The 16,792-nt window shown below is 46.0% G+C and overlaps 5 protein-coding genes across 5 annotated transcripts, besides 2 other annotated features; 2 read left to right on the forward strand and 3 right to left on the reverse strand.

Annotated features, from left to right (window-relative positions):
* Nucleotides 1-671: 671 nt before the first annotated feature.
* Nucleotides 672-3,758, reverse strand: TSTA_079140 (R3H domain protein, putative; the record flags this gene model as incomplete). Its single annotated transcript, XM_002341904.1, has 3 exons — nucleotides 672-2,778; nucleotides 2,847-3,384; nucleotides 3,444-3,758. The coding sequence occupies 3 exons, from the start codon at nucleotides 3,756-3,758 to the stop codon at nucleotides 1,844-1,846; spliced, it is 1,788 nt and encodes a 595-aa protein (XP_002341945.1). The 3' UTR covers nucleotides 672-1,843.
* Nucleotides 3,759-4,376: 618 nt separating this feature from the next.
* Nucleotides 4,377-4,483: a sequence feature (GA-rich).
* Nucleotides 4,484-7,533: 3,050 nt separating this feature from the next.
* On the forward strand, nucleotides 7,534-8,646 carry TSTA_079150 (aldo-keto reductase (AKR), putative). The gene is made up of 2 exons (XM_002341905.1): nucleotides 7,534-7,865; nucleotides 7,920-8,646. Exons 1-2 carry the CDS (start codon nucleotides 7,623-7,625, stop codon nucleotides 8,598-8,600), a joined length of 924 nt encoding a protein of 307 aa, XP_002341946.1. The 5' UTR covers nucleotides 7,534-7,622; the 3' UTR covers nucleotides 8,601-8,646.
* TSTA_079160 (extracellular lipase, putative) lies at nucleotides 8,610-10,428 on the reverse strand (the record flags this gene model as incomplete). Its single annotated transcript, XM_002341906.1, has 2 exons — nucleotides 8,610-8,617; nucleotides 8,670-10,428. 2 exons carry the CDS (start codon nucleotides 10,426-10,428, stop codon nucleotides 8,610-8,612), a joined length of 1,767 nt encoding a protein of 588 aa, XP_002341947.1.
* A 1,976-nt stretch (nucleotides 10,429-12,404) lies between these two features.
* Nucleotides 12,405-14,168, reverse strand: TSTA_079170 (vitamin H transporter, putative; the record flags this gene model as incomplete). Its single annotated transcript, XM_002341907.1, has 6 exons — nucleotides 12,405-12,965; nucleotides 13,022-13,300; nucleotides 13,351-13,407; nucleotides 13,468-13,705; nucleotides 13,768-13,924; nucleotides 13,997-14,168. The coding sequence occupies 6 exons, from the start codon at nucleotides 14,166-14,168 to the stop codon at nucleotides 12,405-12,407; spliced, it is 1,464 nt and encodes a 487-aa protein (XP_002341948.1).
* A 683-nt stretch (nucleotides 14,169-14,851) lies between these two features.
* Nucleotides 14,852-16,665, forward strand: TSTA_079180 (the record flags this gene model as incomplete). The annotated part of the gene is made up of 5 exons (XM_002341908.1): nucleotides 14,852-15,346; nucleotides 15,404-15,540; nucleotides 15,592-15,940; nucleotides 16,004-16,295; nucleotides 16,346-16,665. The coding sequence occupies 5 exons, from the start codon at nucleotides 14,852-14,854 to the stop codon at nucleotides 16,663-16,665; spliced, it is 1,593 nt and encodes a 530-aa protein (XP_002341949.1).
* Nucleotides 16,666-16,737: 72 nt separating this feature from the next.
* Nucleotides 16,738-16,758: a microsatellite.
* The last annotated feature ends 34 nt before the right edge of the window (nucleotides 16,759-16,792 follow it).

The raw sequence follows: 16,792 nt of genomic DNA on the forward strand, positions 1-16,792 counted from the left end.
GTGTTCCAAATCATGGGCATTCAGTTCCGAACGCCCTCTCGATCATCGCCGATGACATGTGCTCATTTCCAGTACGCTATGTATGCTCATTCTTTGTATTCGCCAAACCCGAAAAGATCCCCGCAATACCTACATCTAAATCTCCCTCTTCGCAAGATACGTGGTTCCCAAACCCAGACCCGCAAAAAAGTAAGCATGCAGATAGACAAATGGCAAAAGATCCATGGGCAAACCCAGAAGACTTTTTGGTCTCATGGATATCTGCCACTGTTGATCGTGGAATTCCCAAAGTCCCTGTTGTTAAAGTGTTTAGTGATCTTAGTAGAATTCTCTTTAAAGCGGTTTTGGACAAGTGGAATGAGTGTTTTCCTGTTTCGCCGTTGTTGTCGAGAGGTTCGGTTTAAAGGTTCATGTTCGTCATCTTATTTTTTGCCCTGTGAAGTGTATTTTGTTTTGAGATAATATTCAATACAACTAAATAGTGTTTTTGAAGGTTTTTATGATTATCAGCAGGTGATAATCATCATCATCAAAAGGCGATGTCAAATGAACTTACAAGCCCTAATTTGCCTAATTAGGCAAGTCTCCCACATGCAGCCTTACGCTCTTCTCTCACCATGCCATGGTCTGAGGCAATCTCGCCTCTATACGTCTATTAAAGCACCTTGAATAGCTTTAAAACTTCAATATTTCATTTTTGAACAAATACAATCAAAATATCCTCTACTAAACTGATCCTTGATCCTACCTAAAAATTAAGAAAGAAAAACCACGTCATAACAACTCTTGTACCTAACCTTTGCATGGCAAGTAAAATGAATCAGACAGCATGAATCAAACCGACCTGCCCATTGGAGCCATTTGCACAGAATAGAACCCATATAAGAAGGGAGATAGATAGTATAGATATGATAGAATTAATGTGATGCAGACAACACAACACAGCACAAATGACAGCGATGAAAAAACAGAAACAGGCAGGCGAACAGGCACGCAGCATTCAATGGATGAAAAACGAGGTACAAGAGGGCCGTAAACTGAAGGGCAAAAACAATGCTGGAATCCACAGACTTTTTCGATAATCATTTTTTCGGGTTATTGTTGTCGTCCTGCTCGATCAGTCGGGCCGATTTGATGGAGTAATTGGACGAGTGCGTGATCAGTTTGGTATTGTTATCCCCGCCCCCTCTTCGTAGTCATGTCGATCGTTTCGTTCTCGTGTGATCATAGTTCGTTTGTCCCATTTTCATCTTCGTGATCGTTGATCGTTAATAACAACAAACGCTCAAACCAAGTGCTCGCGCTCATGCTGATGCTTTCGCTCTTGCTCTTGTCATGCCATACCATGTATTATCAATCTTATCAAATCATTCAAAACTCGAATTGCTCATTTGTCTGCATCATCCAATCATGTTCATAATCTGTTCATGCTGGGCTGCCCCAAGGAGAATATATCTAGAGAAACAGACGTAATAAAAGAATAATAATCACGGTGTTAACACGCAACAAGGAGGACGAAGGTAAAAAAAAATCAAAGTGAATAGATAGATAGGATTATGAGCTCATCGCAGGAAAAAAAAAACAATAGCATATTCTCTCTTCGGATTCTTTTTTTTTCTTGGAGTCATCTCGTCGTCCATCATCGAATCGTTATATTGAAACAAGTCTGCCGGTAAAGTGGCGACATTCGCGTCGAATTACAATTGTCGTAATCATTTCCTCGCCCCAAAATTTCTTCTTGTATGATATATTTTTGTTATTCTCTTTGAAACATTTGCACTTGCATGTCGTCTGAACTTAGACATTCGCTCTTGTCACAATTCAGTCATAATTTTTTCTCATCCTACTCGACGATAATCTCCACGCCAGATCCCGTACGAAGCTCGTCACTACCGCGTGATTGGTGGCCATTCTGACGTCTGAATCCGGATCCGCGTTCAGGTGCTGGTCCTCGAGGCTGCCTCATCGGAAGGCGTTCTTGAGACTGATTATCAAAACCTACCCCGATAGACCGATTGCTGCCGATAGCTCCAGCTGGAGCACCTTGGTTACTATCCTGTTCCCAAGAAAACATACCACGTAGGCGTCTGGGACTACCAGCGGGACCACCGAGACTCGTTCCCAGTGAGAGACTGCCGAGGCTGTTGACGAGAAGTCCATCGTCTCGTTGAAGACCAAGGGATGTACCTGAAGGTGTAGGGGTCAGAGTAGGAGTGTTGGATGTTCCACTGGCTGTGCCGTCATATTGTTGTTGAAGACGCGCACCATTGGTTTGTAGGGTTGCAGGGAAACTTGCAGACGATGGTACGGGGGATGGTGTGTAAGATCGCAGATCAGCAAATGATTTGGCTGCACGCAAGTTCTGTGGGTTGCCGAATCCGCCGGGCGATTCCAAAACACCTAGAAAACCTGATGTTTGTCCACGCATGGTACTGAATGGACCGGGTCCTTCGCTACGGGACTCGCTAAAGTCAATAGTGGCCGCACGATTCAGACCACGGCGAGATGCTTCGGCGGCATGAACCGTTGCAGGAATCGAGGACAAGGGTGGGCTGACATTAGAGCCAGGCGGTGCGCGAAAGACATGTACCTGGCGTTGATCTCCAGTTCCACGAGAAGCATGACTCAAGCCCATATTGTGTGCAAGAGTGTGGACCGTCCGGCGCTGGATAGGAGTGAGATTGGATGGGAATATCAGGGCTTCACGGCTCATATCTTCCTTGAACAAAAGCATCTGCGAGTAGAATTGCAATGTTTGGCTATCGTTTAAATCAACATCTAATTATAATACGTCAGTTTCACGAGTCATGTCGCCGCAGAGAAGTGAGTGCAATTGGAATTCATACCAAGCTTTGGCCCACGTTGAGAAACCGGTGAAGGTGATGTAGCGGGAATATGCGAGGCTAAGGAAGACATGGAGCTCTGAGTCTGCAACTGGGATGCAGCAATAGGTCGATGTTGCTCTTCGAGTTGTCCACGGCGTTCCCGCTTCTCTCTTTCGATACGTTCACGTTCCTGTAGGGGAAGCATCTTTTTGTATTCGACGCGCAATTTGCGGCCCTGTAGCTCAAAGTGGTTGAGCATATCAATCACAGTGGCGGTTTCCTCGGCAGAAGTAAAATTGGCGAAAGCGAGACCACGGAAAACGCCATTATCGAAGTGGTAATTAAAGGCATATGGAAGAGGAAGGTTCATCTCGGTCATTAGCTGCACCAACTGCTCCTTCTTAACCGCAAAAGGAATGTTCTTGATAACAATCGCAGTAGGAATCAGCTCGTCATCACCATCCTGGCTGGAGGAAGATTGCATCTGTGTTCCAGCAAGCGGGCCTGGAGCCAATCCGGAAAAGGAAGAGGGGACACCAGGTTGCTGATCGAGCCAAGGCTATGTATGAACGCGTCAGTGAACCTTACTTATCATACCACGCGGAATTGTAGACTTACTGTTGGGAGACCAGTCCTGCCTCGTGAAGGCTTCATTCTACCAGTGGCGGAGCCAATACCAGCAAGAGAGTGACCACCGGCAAAACCGTTTGGGTTCCATGTCTGGGAGCCAGAAATTTCATAAGCGTAGTTTGTGCCACCGTGCAGCGGATTAAGGCGATCGAGGCGGGAATTATCGTATCTCGCGAGCGGATCTTCGTAAGGGTTTGTAGGCATCGGACCGTAAGCGTCAAACTGGCGAGATGGCTGTCTATGGAGCGTCTGTGGATGACGCTGCGATCCTGGCGATCGCGATGAAGAGTTGTCGTGATACATCGTGCTTGTCGAGTCGAGTTGGACCGGGGTGAAACACGAGACAGGAGTCGGCTAGTCAGGGTCGGGAGGGGAAGGAAAATAAAAGAAGAGGATTCCGACTAAAGGATCATAGGCGCAAGTTACCACAAGTAAATGTGTAATGGCTGATTCCAAGTATATCGCGTCACGAGCAAGTGATTTTCGTGTTAAGGTGACTATTTACCGACAAGTCGGGGGCGTCCTGAAGAGGAAAGCAGGTTGGGGTTGGTCTCTTGGTTGATGCGGGATCGGTGGGAATATTATTGTGTCCAAAGGATCGCGCGAGGTAAGGATACAAAAAATCCCGCTCCCCAATAATTGTCCGAAGGCTTACACACCAGGCCGCTTTCGAAATATCGTATGCGAAAAAGTACAGCAAAATAAAAGATCAGATCAAACAGAACGGACAATCGTTAACGCAGGAGTAAACGGGGAATGTTCGCATATGTGGTCACTCCCTTCCCTCTGTTGAATTTTTCGCTGGTAGACGGAGTGGATCGGTGATCAATAACAACGCGATGGGAAGAAGGGGAGAAGGGAGAGGGAAAAGAGGAGAAGAAATAATCAACTTAGTTCCCTCAGGGCATGGATAAATGGGATAGAAAAAGAGAACAAGATGAATGGGAGGGAGAAGAGAGGATACAAAAGAGAAGAAGAGGAAGAGAGGAAGAAGAGGAAGGGAGAAGAGGGGACCAAAGAAGGAAAGGGCGGTAGCCACAGGAAGGGAAAGGCGGTGATTGAGACTACGGGAGAGGAGGGTGTGGGGTGTCTCCTTATTCCACCACTATCTCTTCTCTATCTTTCGAGCACTACACACTGCTTGTTCCTGTCAGACTATTCATTGCAACACCCAGAAATCGTCTTGATATGTGTCATCAGTAACTGACAGACTGCTCAAAATACTCAGAACACCCGACGCAGGACAACCTACAAATCGCTGCTGACAGACACTTCTACTCGTTTGTTTTCAACATGACTACGACGACGCGTTTATCATCCCCGTCATTTTCGGAAAGAGGAGCTATTTGATGGACCCGTTCATTCAGTGAACTATTAATATCATTTCCTGGTTATGGGTCCAACTGAGAGATTGCACTCATTGCCCAGGAGTGCTTACCATTCGATCGCCAGGCAACTGTGAACACTGACCAATTATTCACTCATCCTCTAGATCAGATCATTCCGAATACCTTTCGATTCCTCCCTGAAACAAAAGAACAAAAATCCGATGGTTCCAGTCATCACCAATGGCCTCAACGGTTCATCGATGTGGGTATGAATATCTACAGTGCTCAAGATATCTCCGGGAACATGGTAGCAAGGGCCGCCCCGTGCAAGCGCCGTTCCGCCTCGGCCGGATAAACGACCCCTAACTTTAGTCGCTTTCTTGTCATTCGCGTCTCCTGGCATTCTCTCCCTTGATTTGCCGTTCGTTTTCACTTATTCGCAACTATGCAAACTCAATCAAAATTGATTGTGCGCAACGATTCGTCCGTGAGATGTCTTGATGTTCCAGCCCTCGGAATGACGACCGGCCAGTGGATAATCAATTTCAAGTTTCAGGACACACCCCTTTCTGGCTCAGTGATACACTGTACTTCGGACTTTACGTACTAACATAAGTCGTTCATAGTAACTTAGAAGTCTGAACTGTTAGTCATACTCCGTCATTTTCCTGGGCGTGCGTGTTAGTCCTTTTTTCTGAATCGGTAGCCTACTGATTTCAATACTTTCTTCGAAGTGGATCAGAGATTCCAGCAACGAACGTTCCGGCAGGAACTCTTGTTTAAGGGGCATTCTAGAAGCAAAGCCGAACCTTCTTTCAAAGTTTCAATGAGTTCTTTGCCACGACCTGTAAGTAGTTTAGTACCACGGACAATGCTATTGTCGAAGGAGGATACGTGATTGACATTGGTTATCACCTTTGAGACAAAAACTGCCCCTCATCAACTTCAGGCATAGGCTCTGGGACGGGGAGATCAGGGTTCTTCCCTGTTACTCTTGTGTCATCTGGTATCCCGGTGGTCATTCTTGGGAGCCACATGATTCGGTGCAGTCGGGTGATCCACATACATACACACTCGAAAGTCACGTCAAGACAGCGATTTCTCATGAAGATCTGTTAATGACAAGAACTGATGCCTTTGGTGTAACCCCGTGTACGCGGTCAAGGTGTAAGTCGAGGAGAGAGGGGCCAGGATCAAAAGGAGGCATCAAGTACGCTATTTTATATTGGGCTTAGCGTAACGCAGTGTCCAATAGTCGGGCGATCCGGGCATCTCTTCCATTTTAGCCTTTTTTTTTATTTTGCCAGGAGAACTCACTCTCTGTCACACTCCAATAGCTTCACGAGTACGAGTGTTTTCCAATCCTCCGCCAGTTACCTAAGCCGTTTCTCCCAAACTATGAATCTTAGTACTGTACCCGCCTATCGGGCCTTGCACAACCGGCACCGTTAGTGGATCTCGTGACTGGATTTTGAGGTCATCTGAGGCTGTTGACTCACATCTTGCAGTCGTATCAACTCGACGATATGACCAGACTCTACCAAGCAGACGCAGGTGTAGGCAGCAAAGTCCTTTGCCGTAACTCGCCTCTCTTGTCCTTCTGATGGAAGTGTGGAGGCCCTGTCTGGGCTCTATTGTGGCGAAGTCAACTTGACATCCAACATTGGTCGAGCAAGAGCTATCACCCCTGGTTTGTTATATTGCTCGGTGCCTAGTCTCAAGTCACAACGAAAGAAGAAAAATGAGGCTGAGTCGTGGATCGTTGTTTAATTATATTACTATTGCGTCTCCACAGTGGCTTACGCTGTCATTGTTTGTTCGGAAGCTGATATGCTACGGTTTGTACTCCGTAGATGCTAATATGCTAGCAATCTATGGAGGTAAACATTCGATTGGATCAAAGTGAGCGAAGGGACGAACCACCAGTCCAGGAGATGTCTTTCTGCGTTACCACTAGGTTGGCCGTTCTCGCGTCAGAGGTTTAACGTGCTCACGACTTTCATTCCCGGGTCCATGCCATGACTACAAGCGGCTGCGGAGTACCACATGTGGAACTATGAACCCCTTTCACGATATCATGAGTGCCACTCTGTTTCGAGAATTCTTCTGGAAGTTCCTATTACCGTTAGCCACAATTGTCCCAGTCAGTGAGTGACAAGACGCAGCGGTGGAAGTGAAGGGATTGGTCGCGGAAGAATGTGATGCTCTCCGTGACTGAGTGGATCGAGCTGCACCTGAATTGATGTTGCCGCAGGCCTCGTCAGCGGCAGTTCGTGTCCTTTGCTAGATGACAAGTCTCGGACGCCTGTCCAGTGTCAGCTCAGGTCTCTCCTTCATCGTGCCGTTCCCTCCTCTAGCTTGGCGCAAGTAGGTTAGGATTCTCCGAGCTAATCACATTATTTCAGACGCATTCAATCAGTGGGACGTCTGTATGGTTCTCCTATCTTTCGTTCAAGGTGTGCACTGTACGGAGAATTCAGCCGTTTTGGAAAAGCTGGTTGGATGTTGAGGAAGGTGTCTCTATTTCGTAGCTTTAGACTGCAGATATACATATGTACTGACCAAGAGTACTGTGCCATTGATAGAGGGGTTGATTACTTCAGATCTTTCTCACTTTCAAAGTAGTCGTTCATCACTGGAAGTTGCTGTGATGACTAAGTATGCTGGTTCCCACCCAGAATGGGAAGGTAACATCCCGTGACGCAATTTGGAATCGAAGCAAATCCTAAGGACAACTTTCACATCTTCTTATAGATAATTGCGACAGTAAATATCTGTTGACAGAAGTCTCTTGTTAAAAGACGTTCATGGCAAAGCCAGTAACTAGTCTACTCTCAAAATGCCTTCTGGTCGTCTGCCACTTCGCCCGAATGGCCTTACCCCTCCAACCCAAATGCCCACCATGATTTACGGGACGGCTTGGAAAAAGGACCGCACCGCAGACCTGGTCTATACAGCTCTAAAAGCTGGATTTCGCGCCGTGGACACCGCAGCACAGCCAAAGCATTATCGCGAAGATTTGGTAGGGGATGGTATTAGGAAAGCGATTGCTGATGGCATTGTTAAGCGTGAGGACCTCTACGTAAGTCTTCATAGATTTCGTGGTTCTATATCATGTTACTGAAAGTCTCGATAGATACAAACGAAATACACCCCAGTCCAAGGTCAGAATCCGCATGACATGCCATACGAACGAAGGCTTAGTATAACGGAACAAGTCAAGGCTTCGGTTCAATCGTCTCTTCTGAATTTTCGTTACTTCAATGCTGCAGGTAGCAACGCCTATATTGACACGCTAGTTTTCCACACACCATTATCTACCATTGAACAAACCATAGAGGCGTGGATTGCCGCAGAGACATTTGTACCTGAAGTTATACACAACATCGGGATATCAAACTGCCCTCTTCCGGTACTAAAAGCGCTATACACTTCGCCTGAGATCAAAATCAAGCCGGCAGTAGTGCAAAATCGCTTCTACCCGGACGAGGACTACGATGTTGATCTACGCGTGTTTGCTCGCGAGAATGAAATTATCTATCAGTCCTTTTGGACTCTGACGGCAAATCCACAGCTCGTCAAAAGCGAGTCAGTACAGCAGCTTGCTCAAAAGGCGGGGATTAGTGTCGCAGTTGCTTTGTATGCTCTTGTGATCAGCCTAGGGAAAGTCTCGGTGCTTGATGGAACCACGAACGAGATTCACATGGCAGAAGACTTGAAACTGTCTTCAAAGATTGAGCATTTTAGTGAAGCACATCAGCAAGAATGGCAAGATCTAGTCTCCGGCTTTAAACGTTTGATTGGAGACCCTGCATGACTTATGACATTATATGACTATACATAATTACATTCGCATTGCTGTCAAATATCTGGTGAAAGTACTAACGTCCCCATATTCCATCCAGATTTTCTGCCATGTAAGCAATAGCTTCGGCCCGGAATGTATCAGGCTCAACATACGCTAACCCCGTTACATTGACATTGAACGCTATGTTTGACGGATTCTTCTGGTCATAGGCTGGCCACTTTAAGCCTTCCCTGTTGATACCTTTCTTGTGACTGAAAGCATTGCTATTAGGATCCAAATCATGTACAAAACTGATCCAAGCAGAAGACATGATACTAGCCAGCTCGTTGAAAGTTGGGGGCTCGTTAGCGAATGGGTTAACAGACACCGCATTCTCATATCCTTGGCCAGCAGTGTTGTCAAACACGAAGGCCACCTCCATAAAGTGTGTACTGCCAATGTAGTCGGTCACACCGTTAACGAGAACGTTGAAATGGTACGAATATGCAGGCACGCCGTATCGAGCCCAAGCTTCCGTTGTGATTCGTCTCCCCGTGTGCATCACCAGGTCACCCCCATATGCAGCTGAGCGTTTCCATTGCGTCCCGAAAGGTGAACCTGGTGGAGGGCGACCATTTAGGGTAGCTGGAATACCGAGACTGGGAATGTCAGGGTAGAGTTCGGCGATTTTGTTGATGACTTCTTCAGTAAGATCTGGCGCATTGTACAAAAGAGATGCCTTGAACTGCTCGGTGGTGTTGATACCTGGTATGCCGAAAGATGTGCCTTCGTCGAAATTTGTGCCTATCAACAAGGGTGCTCTGACGAATTTACCTTGTTTTGTCAATGAGGTAGCGGACTCCGTGAGGATATCACCGTCTATGACAACCATGGCCGATGGAGTAATATCGCTGGAGTTGAATACGGTGCTGAGTTTTTCTGTTGGTACAGTCCGCAGACAAGCAAGTGTATCGGCTGCATTGCTACAACCCGCTTGATCAACAATTTTCTGATAGTTTGGTTCCCAGGCTGAAGCATTGAGATAATAAGTCAACGCCGTTGGACCGCCGGATTCCGCAATACCAGCTCGGAACAGACCATCGTCGCGACCTTCATAAGCGATGAAATGTGTACCCACGGACGCTCCACCAGCAGATTCTCCATGAATAGTCACTTTTTCTGGGTCACCACCGAATGCAGCAATATTCTCCTGAACCCAATGCAATGCTAGACGTTGGTCACGAATACCGAGATTTGTAACGCCCGCTTTAGCGACCTCTTCGCCCCATAGGAATCCCCAACCTGACAACCTATAATTCACACTGACACCAATAATAGGCTTGCCAATCTCAACTGAGCGTTGAACCACAAACGACTGGTTGTACCTTGGATCCTTACTTCCACCTTCGAAGAAACCACCGCCATGAATCCAGAACAGAACGGGCAGCTTCTCATCCTCAGCGATACTACTTGGTCGAATAACGTTGATGGTAAGACAATCCTCGGAAATATCGTTTCCCAATACCCATTGGTCACTACCGTAACCAATACATTCGGGGCTATATTGCGTGGCATCCCTGGTACCAGTCCATGTCTCATTAAGGGATTGTGGTACTTGTAACCGAAGCTCTCCTAGGGGTGGCTGCGAATAGGGCATACCCAAAAAGAAGTCTTGGTTATAGTGAGCATTGTGAACACCATAATAACTTCCATTTTTTAGAGTGACCGTTGGGGCTCCCTCGGGGACACTATCTGTTTCGACATAGGTTCTCCTTCCGATAACTGCGGCAGAAACAGGCGAAAGAACGTTCGAGGAGAGGAGAAGCAAGACGCTGCTTGCGAGAAAATTAACCACCATGCCGTATCTTTCTATGCTCTGAGTTTTCTCGGCGTCTAGGTGAGAGACGAATTTTCTCATCCCCACGGTCTTGAAGGTTGACTTTATATCGCTTCATTCTGTGGGGTTCTTCTGGAAGAAGTCTCCCGAAACATGCTTATCTTCACCGTTAAAGCTTGATTCTCAGTTCGTCCCGCAATATAATTTCCCGTCTGATGACGACTAAGAGATACCATGTACATCTAGAGACGGCAAACCTGGGAAACTTAGCCTAAGTACTTACCTATTGCAGCAACTCTCCGCAGTCCCATCATCCAACCTTGATATTTACCCCATACTTAGGCTCCTTCTCCACATTTTAGCGATGTTTAACTTCGGCTTATGAATGCAGATCTCATGCAATTCCCAGTTCTCATTCGATCAGTTTCTTCAAGGGCTAGTGTAAGGTCGGCTTGGCTCTGATAGCCTTTTCTCTCTCGCGGAAAATTGTCTTAACACCCCGCACTCGGTCTCCAAATTATCAGCCGGCTTTAATGCCTCAGTGTCGAGCATCTGTGTTTCTCTGTGTCGGGTGAGATTCACGGCAAGTAGATATGAGTGCGTTGTCATGTAAAGGCTCTGAAAGAGGTATTGATTCCGGAGTCTCACAACATACATGTATCTTGGCTAACACATGTCATTGCCACAAGTAAAGATGTCCATAACGTAGTTAACTACAACTCGGTGGCATGTAGGGAAAGCGTACAACTACCCATACTACGGAGTACATGTACCTGTACATGCACTGGCTGTCTATTTCCTCGTCATGGTTCTCTAGCTTAAACGTGCAATATCTAGCCTGCTTACCAGTAGATTTCACCAATGCCAGATCGATTTAGTCATATCGCTGGAGAGGTGCGGCGGGTCACTATGAGGTATCCACTCAGGGGGAGGGAGATAAATTCTCAAATGCGATGTATGAACCCCTTTAAAACGTCGTCACTCCACAAGCTTTTCAAATCAAAGTCTAGCACTCGGCCCTGAGCTTCCAACGACAGGCATCCTGGTACAAATATTTTAAGTTCGGCCTCCTAATCTGCCAGTTGAAGATTATTCGTGGTGAGATCTCTCTTCGCATAAATGAATCTACGATAGTGAGAAGAGGCTCATCCATATTAATCATATAGTCAGATTATTTTCCCATATAGTAATCCAAGTATATACAATGAATTCTGCCAGTCAAATAAGTCGGACAAAGGCCAAGCCAGCCTCCATTTATAGGTCATGATATGGGCATAATTCCAAAGGAGAAGATTAGCATATTCTGCTATCCTTACATTAGGTTTGAATGTCATCACTGACACTTGCCCACGGTTCAGATCGTCCTGGTCGCCGTGGTCGGTCACAATATAGTCGATATTTGAGTTTTCACCAGGGAATATAACCGTGCCGGAGCGTGTCATAGAAACATCGCGGAAGTAGCCTGGATCCATGGATGCAGATAGAGATTGACTATCAAATTGTGATGAGAGAAAAACTGGATATAGTTGAATGTTGTAGATAAGTCAACCAAGACGTCCGGGACGTAAATGCATCTCGAGTAATCATGGTATGGCACAATACCTAAGTAGGTGGTTTGCTTCATTGTTGTGAAAATATAAAAGCATCAAAGACTTGACTAAAAGTATATAGTTCCAACTTATTGAGGGTCAAGTTACCGTGCGCATTACGAACCCAAACCTGGATAACCTGGCAGTCTTGGCTTTCTGGCCTCAGAGGCTAATATGATCTTTATATAACCACTAGACATCTCTGGTGCCTGAGTGGCGTCCTATCCAATTTTGCATCTCAGATTCTTATCACAAGGATCGCTGAAAAAAGAAACTCCGAAGTTTGTTACTATTTCAACAATTAGGTACAGTTATTATTCAGATGAATACATAGAAGACTTGAAAGTTTTGCGTCCTCGAATTGGAAGGTTGACCAACGAACAATGCCCGCTCCCAGAGAAGGGGAGTTCATATGGCATACCGGAAGTCATGATTGTTCTCCAATTCCTTGGGCCGCTCTATTTCACCTCTAGCCAGCTTCTTATTCTGGAGAACGTAATATTGTCTCATGACAATCAGCGCCACCAATAGTAGCCCCTGACAAGTAGCCACCGTGATCAGAGCAGGTGCGTACACTGGTGCGTACTGGTTCCTGAACACAGCACTCGACAGAATACCGCCGATGTTCAGTCCGCCGATAAACAAACCCAATGCAACAGCTCGCGAAGAAGCATTTGTCAAATTACTACTTAGCCAAAGTGGCATCAGGACTTCGGGCATGTAAGTGCCAAAAGTGATCATGTAGGTAAGGAAATAGCCCACATGCACATGATTGACGAGGTCTAGAGTGGCGAGCAAGATAAATCCGATCATTGAGACGAGCAGGGTGCAAAATGAGACGAGGGCACGTTGTTGATAACGATCGGACAGCCATGAGGAAACGATTTGCACAAAGGCGGCGACAAGGTTCGGACCGACGGTGTATAGGTTACCCTGAGGCGTGGATTGAGCGATACGTTTGACCATTGTCTATCTCTTCTATTAGTACAATGATCCCGAATCTGGATAGCATACTGAAAGCTTACCGGAAGGAAATTAGAAGCACTCGCGACACCAACACCACAGAGAAAAGCCATTGCCGCAAAAGCCCAGACCTGCCATGTCCGGAAAACCTGGAAAGCGACATTCCAAGAAATCTGACCAGCGCTTTCCAAGTTGGACTCACGACGCAAGCGGATTTGCGCAACTCGTCGTTCTGCGTCGGTGAACCATCTTGTGTTCGTATCACGGGGCAGAACTAAGAAGACTATGACCGCGAGGCCAACGGTCATGCCACCTTCAATGAGGAATAGATATTGCCAGCCCTGTTCAGATCAGTTTCGAAACGGGACAAACAAGGTTTGACTGAACGTACGGTTAAAGACCGATGCCATCGAGACACATCCCATGAAATCAAGCCGCTAGTTGCGCCCTTGATGAGTGTCAGCCGAGAATAAATCTCATACTCCATAATGGAAAGGAGAGAACATACAGCAATGAAACCGGTGAATCCCCAAGCTGCCGTCCTCAAAGCAAGTTCCTTCCTTGTATAAAACAACGAGTAATACAAGTACACGCAAGGCATAAAACTGGCTTCGACCACGCCGATAAGGATTCTCACTGTTAGCAGTCCGCCGAAATTCTTCGTGGAAGCAGTGATCATGGATAATGAGCCCCAAGTTCCCATCATAATTGGGATCACTCTAGCAGGGTTGAAGCGTTTGGCCAGGCTGTACATAACGTATTAGCTCTTCAGAAACTACCGTTGAGGATTCGGGTGAGCGTGACTCACAGAGCTGCAGGAATATTGCAAAGACCGTAAGGAATATAGAACAGAATGAGAACAAGCGAATATTCGTTATTCACAAGACTCAGGTCTTTCTCAAGGCCCATAGTCTTTGCGTTTCCTAAATTCGCGCGGTCAAGTGTATGAGTGTAGTAGACAAGAGCTGTATAATTAGGGCAAGGCAGAATTAGCCCTCATTATCATGAAACTACTTTTCTTGAGTTATCATACATACCGCACATGGGTAGGATCATAAGATCAAATTTGCGGACCAAAGACCTCTCAATCTTGGGATCGACATATTCATTGCCCGTGATCTCTCCGTTACCAGCCGGGGCAACATCTTTCTCCGGGTCTGATGGTATAGACAGCACGCTTGGAGTATTGTCAACCTTGATCTCGGTCATGATGGTATACCAAACTGTCCGAATGTTTGGGCAACAAGTTTCTCCGATAGTTGATGGTTGATAATGCGGATGGCTTGATTTATACCATATCGATTGTTATTCACCAATGGCTAGGCCAGGTACTAATATATCTATTTCCGCCGATACAAGTCAGATAGAGTTGTCAGATCACAAGGAGATGCACGCAAACAAATCGTGGTTGACTGACATCTGGGTAAAAAGTCCAAAATGATCCATAGTACCCTCGACGCAATCGCGACAGAGATGTCGCAATTTGCGACAAAATCAGCTAGTTGTTTGTGATTAGAATCATCTAGACATAATCTATGCTGAAGGAAACCGGTCAAGATTTGACCATCTAAAAAAGTTGATATCGTAGGGGTCTCCACCCGTCTCCGATTTTCAGCATTGAGTCGCCGACTCGGTGACTCGGTGATAAAGGCATGAATCAGGTTAATGTTAGGTGATTACCAATACCAAGTCCGATTGTCCCTCTTGACTCGTGTAAAAGTCACGTTATTATTTTATCGGTCCATGGCGTGTTCTGACTATGCAGTGACGAGCCCTACCAAGGTGGGATGCGAGTTGACATTCGCTGAGATTTATACTTCATTCTTAGAGTCAACCGTTTTCACATCGTGATGAATATCTGGCTGTCTAGTCTATAGGGAATATAGCCCATCATGGCAGCCACCTTATCCAAAATGAATCTCGATGTTCTCTCCGTGGTGAATGCTTCACTAATTTCATACATTGAAGCGATTGCTATCGTCACCATTCTCATCTTCCTACTTAACGAGATATACCGATGGTCCATCCGCATCAAGGGAATCCCAGGTCCGAGAGGTCTCCCTATTATCGGAAATTTGCATCAAATAGGGAAAAAGGTCACACCACCCGAACAATACAGGTTGTGGTCGTCGAAATATGGTCCTTTATTCCAAATCCAACTCGGAAATAAGCCTATGCTCATCATCAACAGTGCGGCAGTGGCAAAGGACTTGTTGATTCGGGAAAGTGGTTCCTTTAATTCGCGGCCTCTATTTTATGTGTTTCACAAATTTGTCAGTAAAGAGATTGCTAGTATCGGGACCAGTCCGTGGGATGAGAGTTGCAAGAAAAGGAGAAAAGCGGCTGCGTCTGCTTTGAATGTGGTTCAGGTTGATTCTTATGCTCCGGTATGCCTATTCTGTCGCACAATATTTTCTAGAGCGATTGCTTAACTAGGAGTCTAGATCTTACGACTGGAGTCCAGCGATTTCATTCAAGAATTGCGCAAAGCATGTGATGGCGGTCGTACAGCCTTGAATTTCTTGTCTTATGCCCGTCGGTTCTCCATGAATTTATCTTTGACACTGAATTACGGAACGAGGTATATCAGCTCTTCAAACTATAATTATCGCCGTAACTGACCTTTATATAGGGCCGAGAACCAAAAAGACTTTGACGGTAACTCTATGATCACTGAAATCAATGAGGTCGAGAATAACGTCGGCAAATACCGATCGACTTCGACCAATATCAAAAACTATGTGCCTTTATTGCGCTTGTTCGATCCATTGATGCTTATGCTTCCTGGCAATTCACTGCAGAAAGCATTGGATATCGGAAGACGACGTTTGAGTTACCATGCGGCTCTCCTAGAGGGGCTAAAGACAGAAATTAGTCAAAGGATTGATAAGCCTTGTATTCAAGGCAATATGCTTAAAAATCCGGAGACGAAAAATTTGACAGATCTGGAGCGGCTCAGTGTCAGCTTGAGCATCATGGCTGTAAGTCCATCTCTTCTCATAATATGATGTTAAATAGATAAACTGACTACTTGAACTTTCCAGGGCGCCGACAGTAATACGCCAACGGTTGCGTGGGGAATCATTTTCCTAGCTCATCATCCAGAAATACAAGAAAAGGCATTCCAAGAGATTAAAAGTTCTCACGTTCTCGACTCTGATCCATTTGGAAACGGTAAGGTGGCATATGTTGATGCAATTACCAAGGAGCTGAGCAGATATTATACAATTCTTCGCCTAGCCATGCCCAAAGAGGTGACAGCGCCGGTTGTATACAATGGTGCCACGATTCCCAGGGGAACTATGATTATTCTGAATTCATGGGCATGCAATCGAGGTGAGCCAATAGCGTGTCCTACTAAACTATGGCGCTGACATCTATGTTAGATCCCGACTTCTTTGAGGACCCTTTTGATTTCATACCTGAACGATGGATTTCAAACTCCGACTCCCATCAACAAGCCCACCAATTCGCTTTTGGAATGGGTTCACGCATGTGTGTGGCGTCGAACCTGGCACATAAGGCGCTCTACCTTGCATTTCTTCACCTTATTGCGCATTTCAAGATTCTCCCAGCTACCGATGACGAGCCCGCCAGTGTGGCAGATCCCATCACCGGCGGCGGTGGAGCAAATTCGGTATCGACGCCACCGTTGTATACTCGGGCGAGGTTTATTCCCCGAAATGAATTTAATATTGATCTATGAGGCTTGATGAGTAGAGAGGAATAGTCGTTAGTTATGATCATATCTTATGATATATACGTACGTAGAGGTAGTTAGGGCTAGGGCTAGGGCTAGCCTGGTCAGACCGAGATAAGAGATAAGATAAGCA

This window comes from Talaromyces stipitatus, genomic scaffold (genome assembly GCF_000003125.1).
Source record: "Talaromyces stipitatus ATCC 10500 scf_1105507295523 genomic scaffold, whole genome shotgun sequence".
NCBI lineage: Eukaryota > Fungi > Ascomycota > Eurotiomycetes > Eurotiales > Trichocomaceae > Talaromyces > Talaromyces stipitatus.

Coding starts and splice junctions, on each gene's coding strand:
- TSTA_079150 (XM_002341905.1), top strand. CDS start 7,623: ATGCCTTCTGGTCGTCTGCCACTTCGCCCGAATGGCCTTACCCCTCCA. Junction 7,866..7,919: donor TTAAGCGTGAGGACCTCTAC/GTAAGTCTTCAT, acceptor AAGTCTCGATAG/ATACAAACGAAATACACCCC.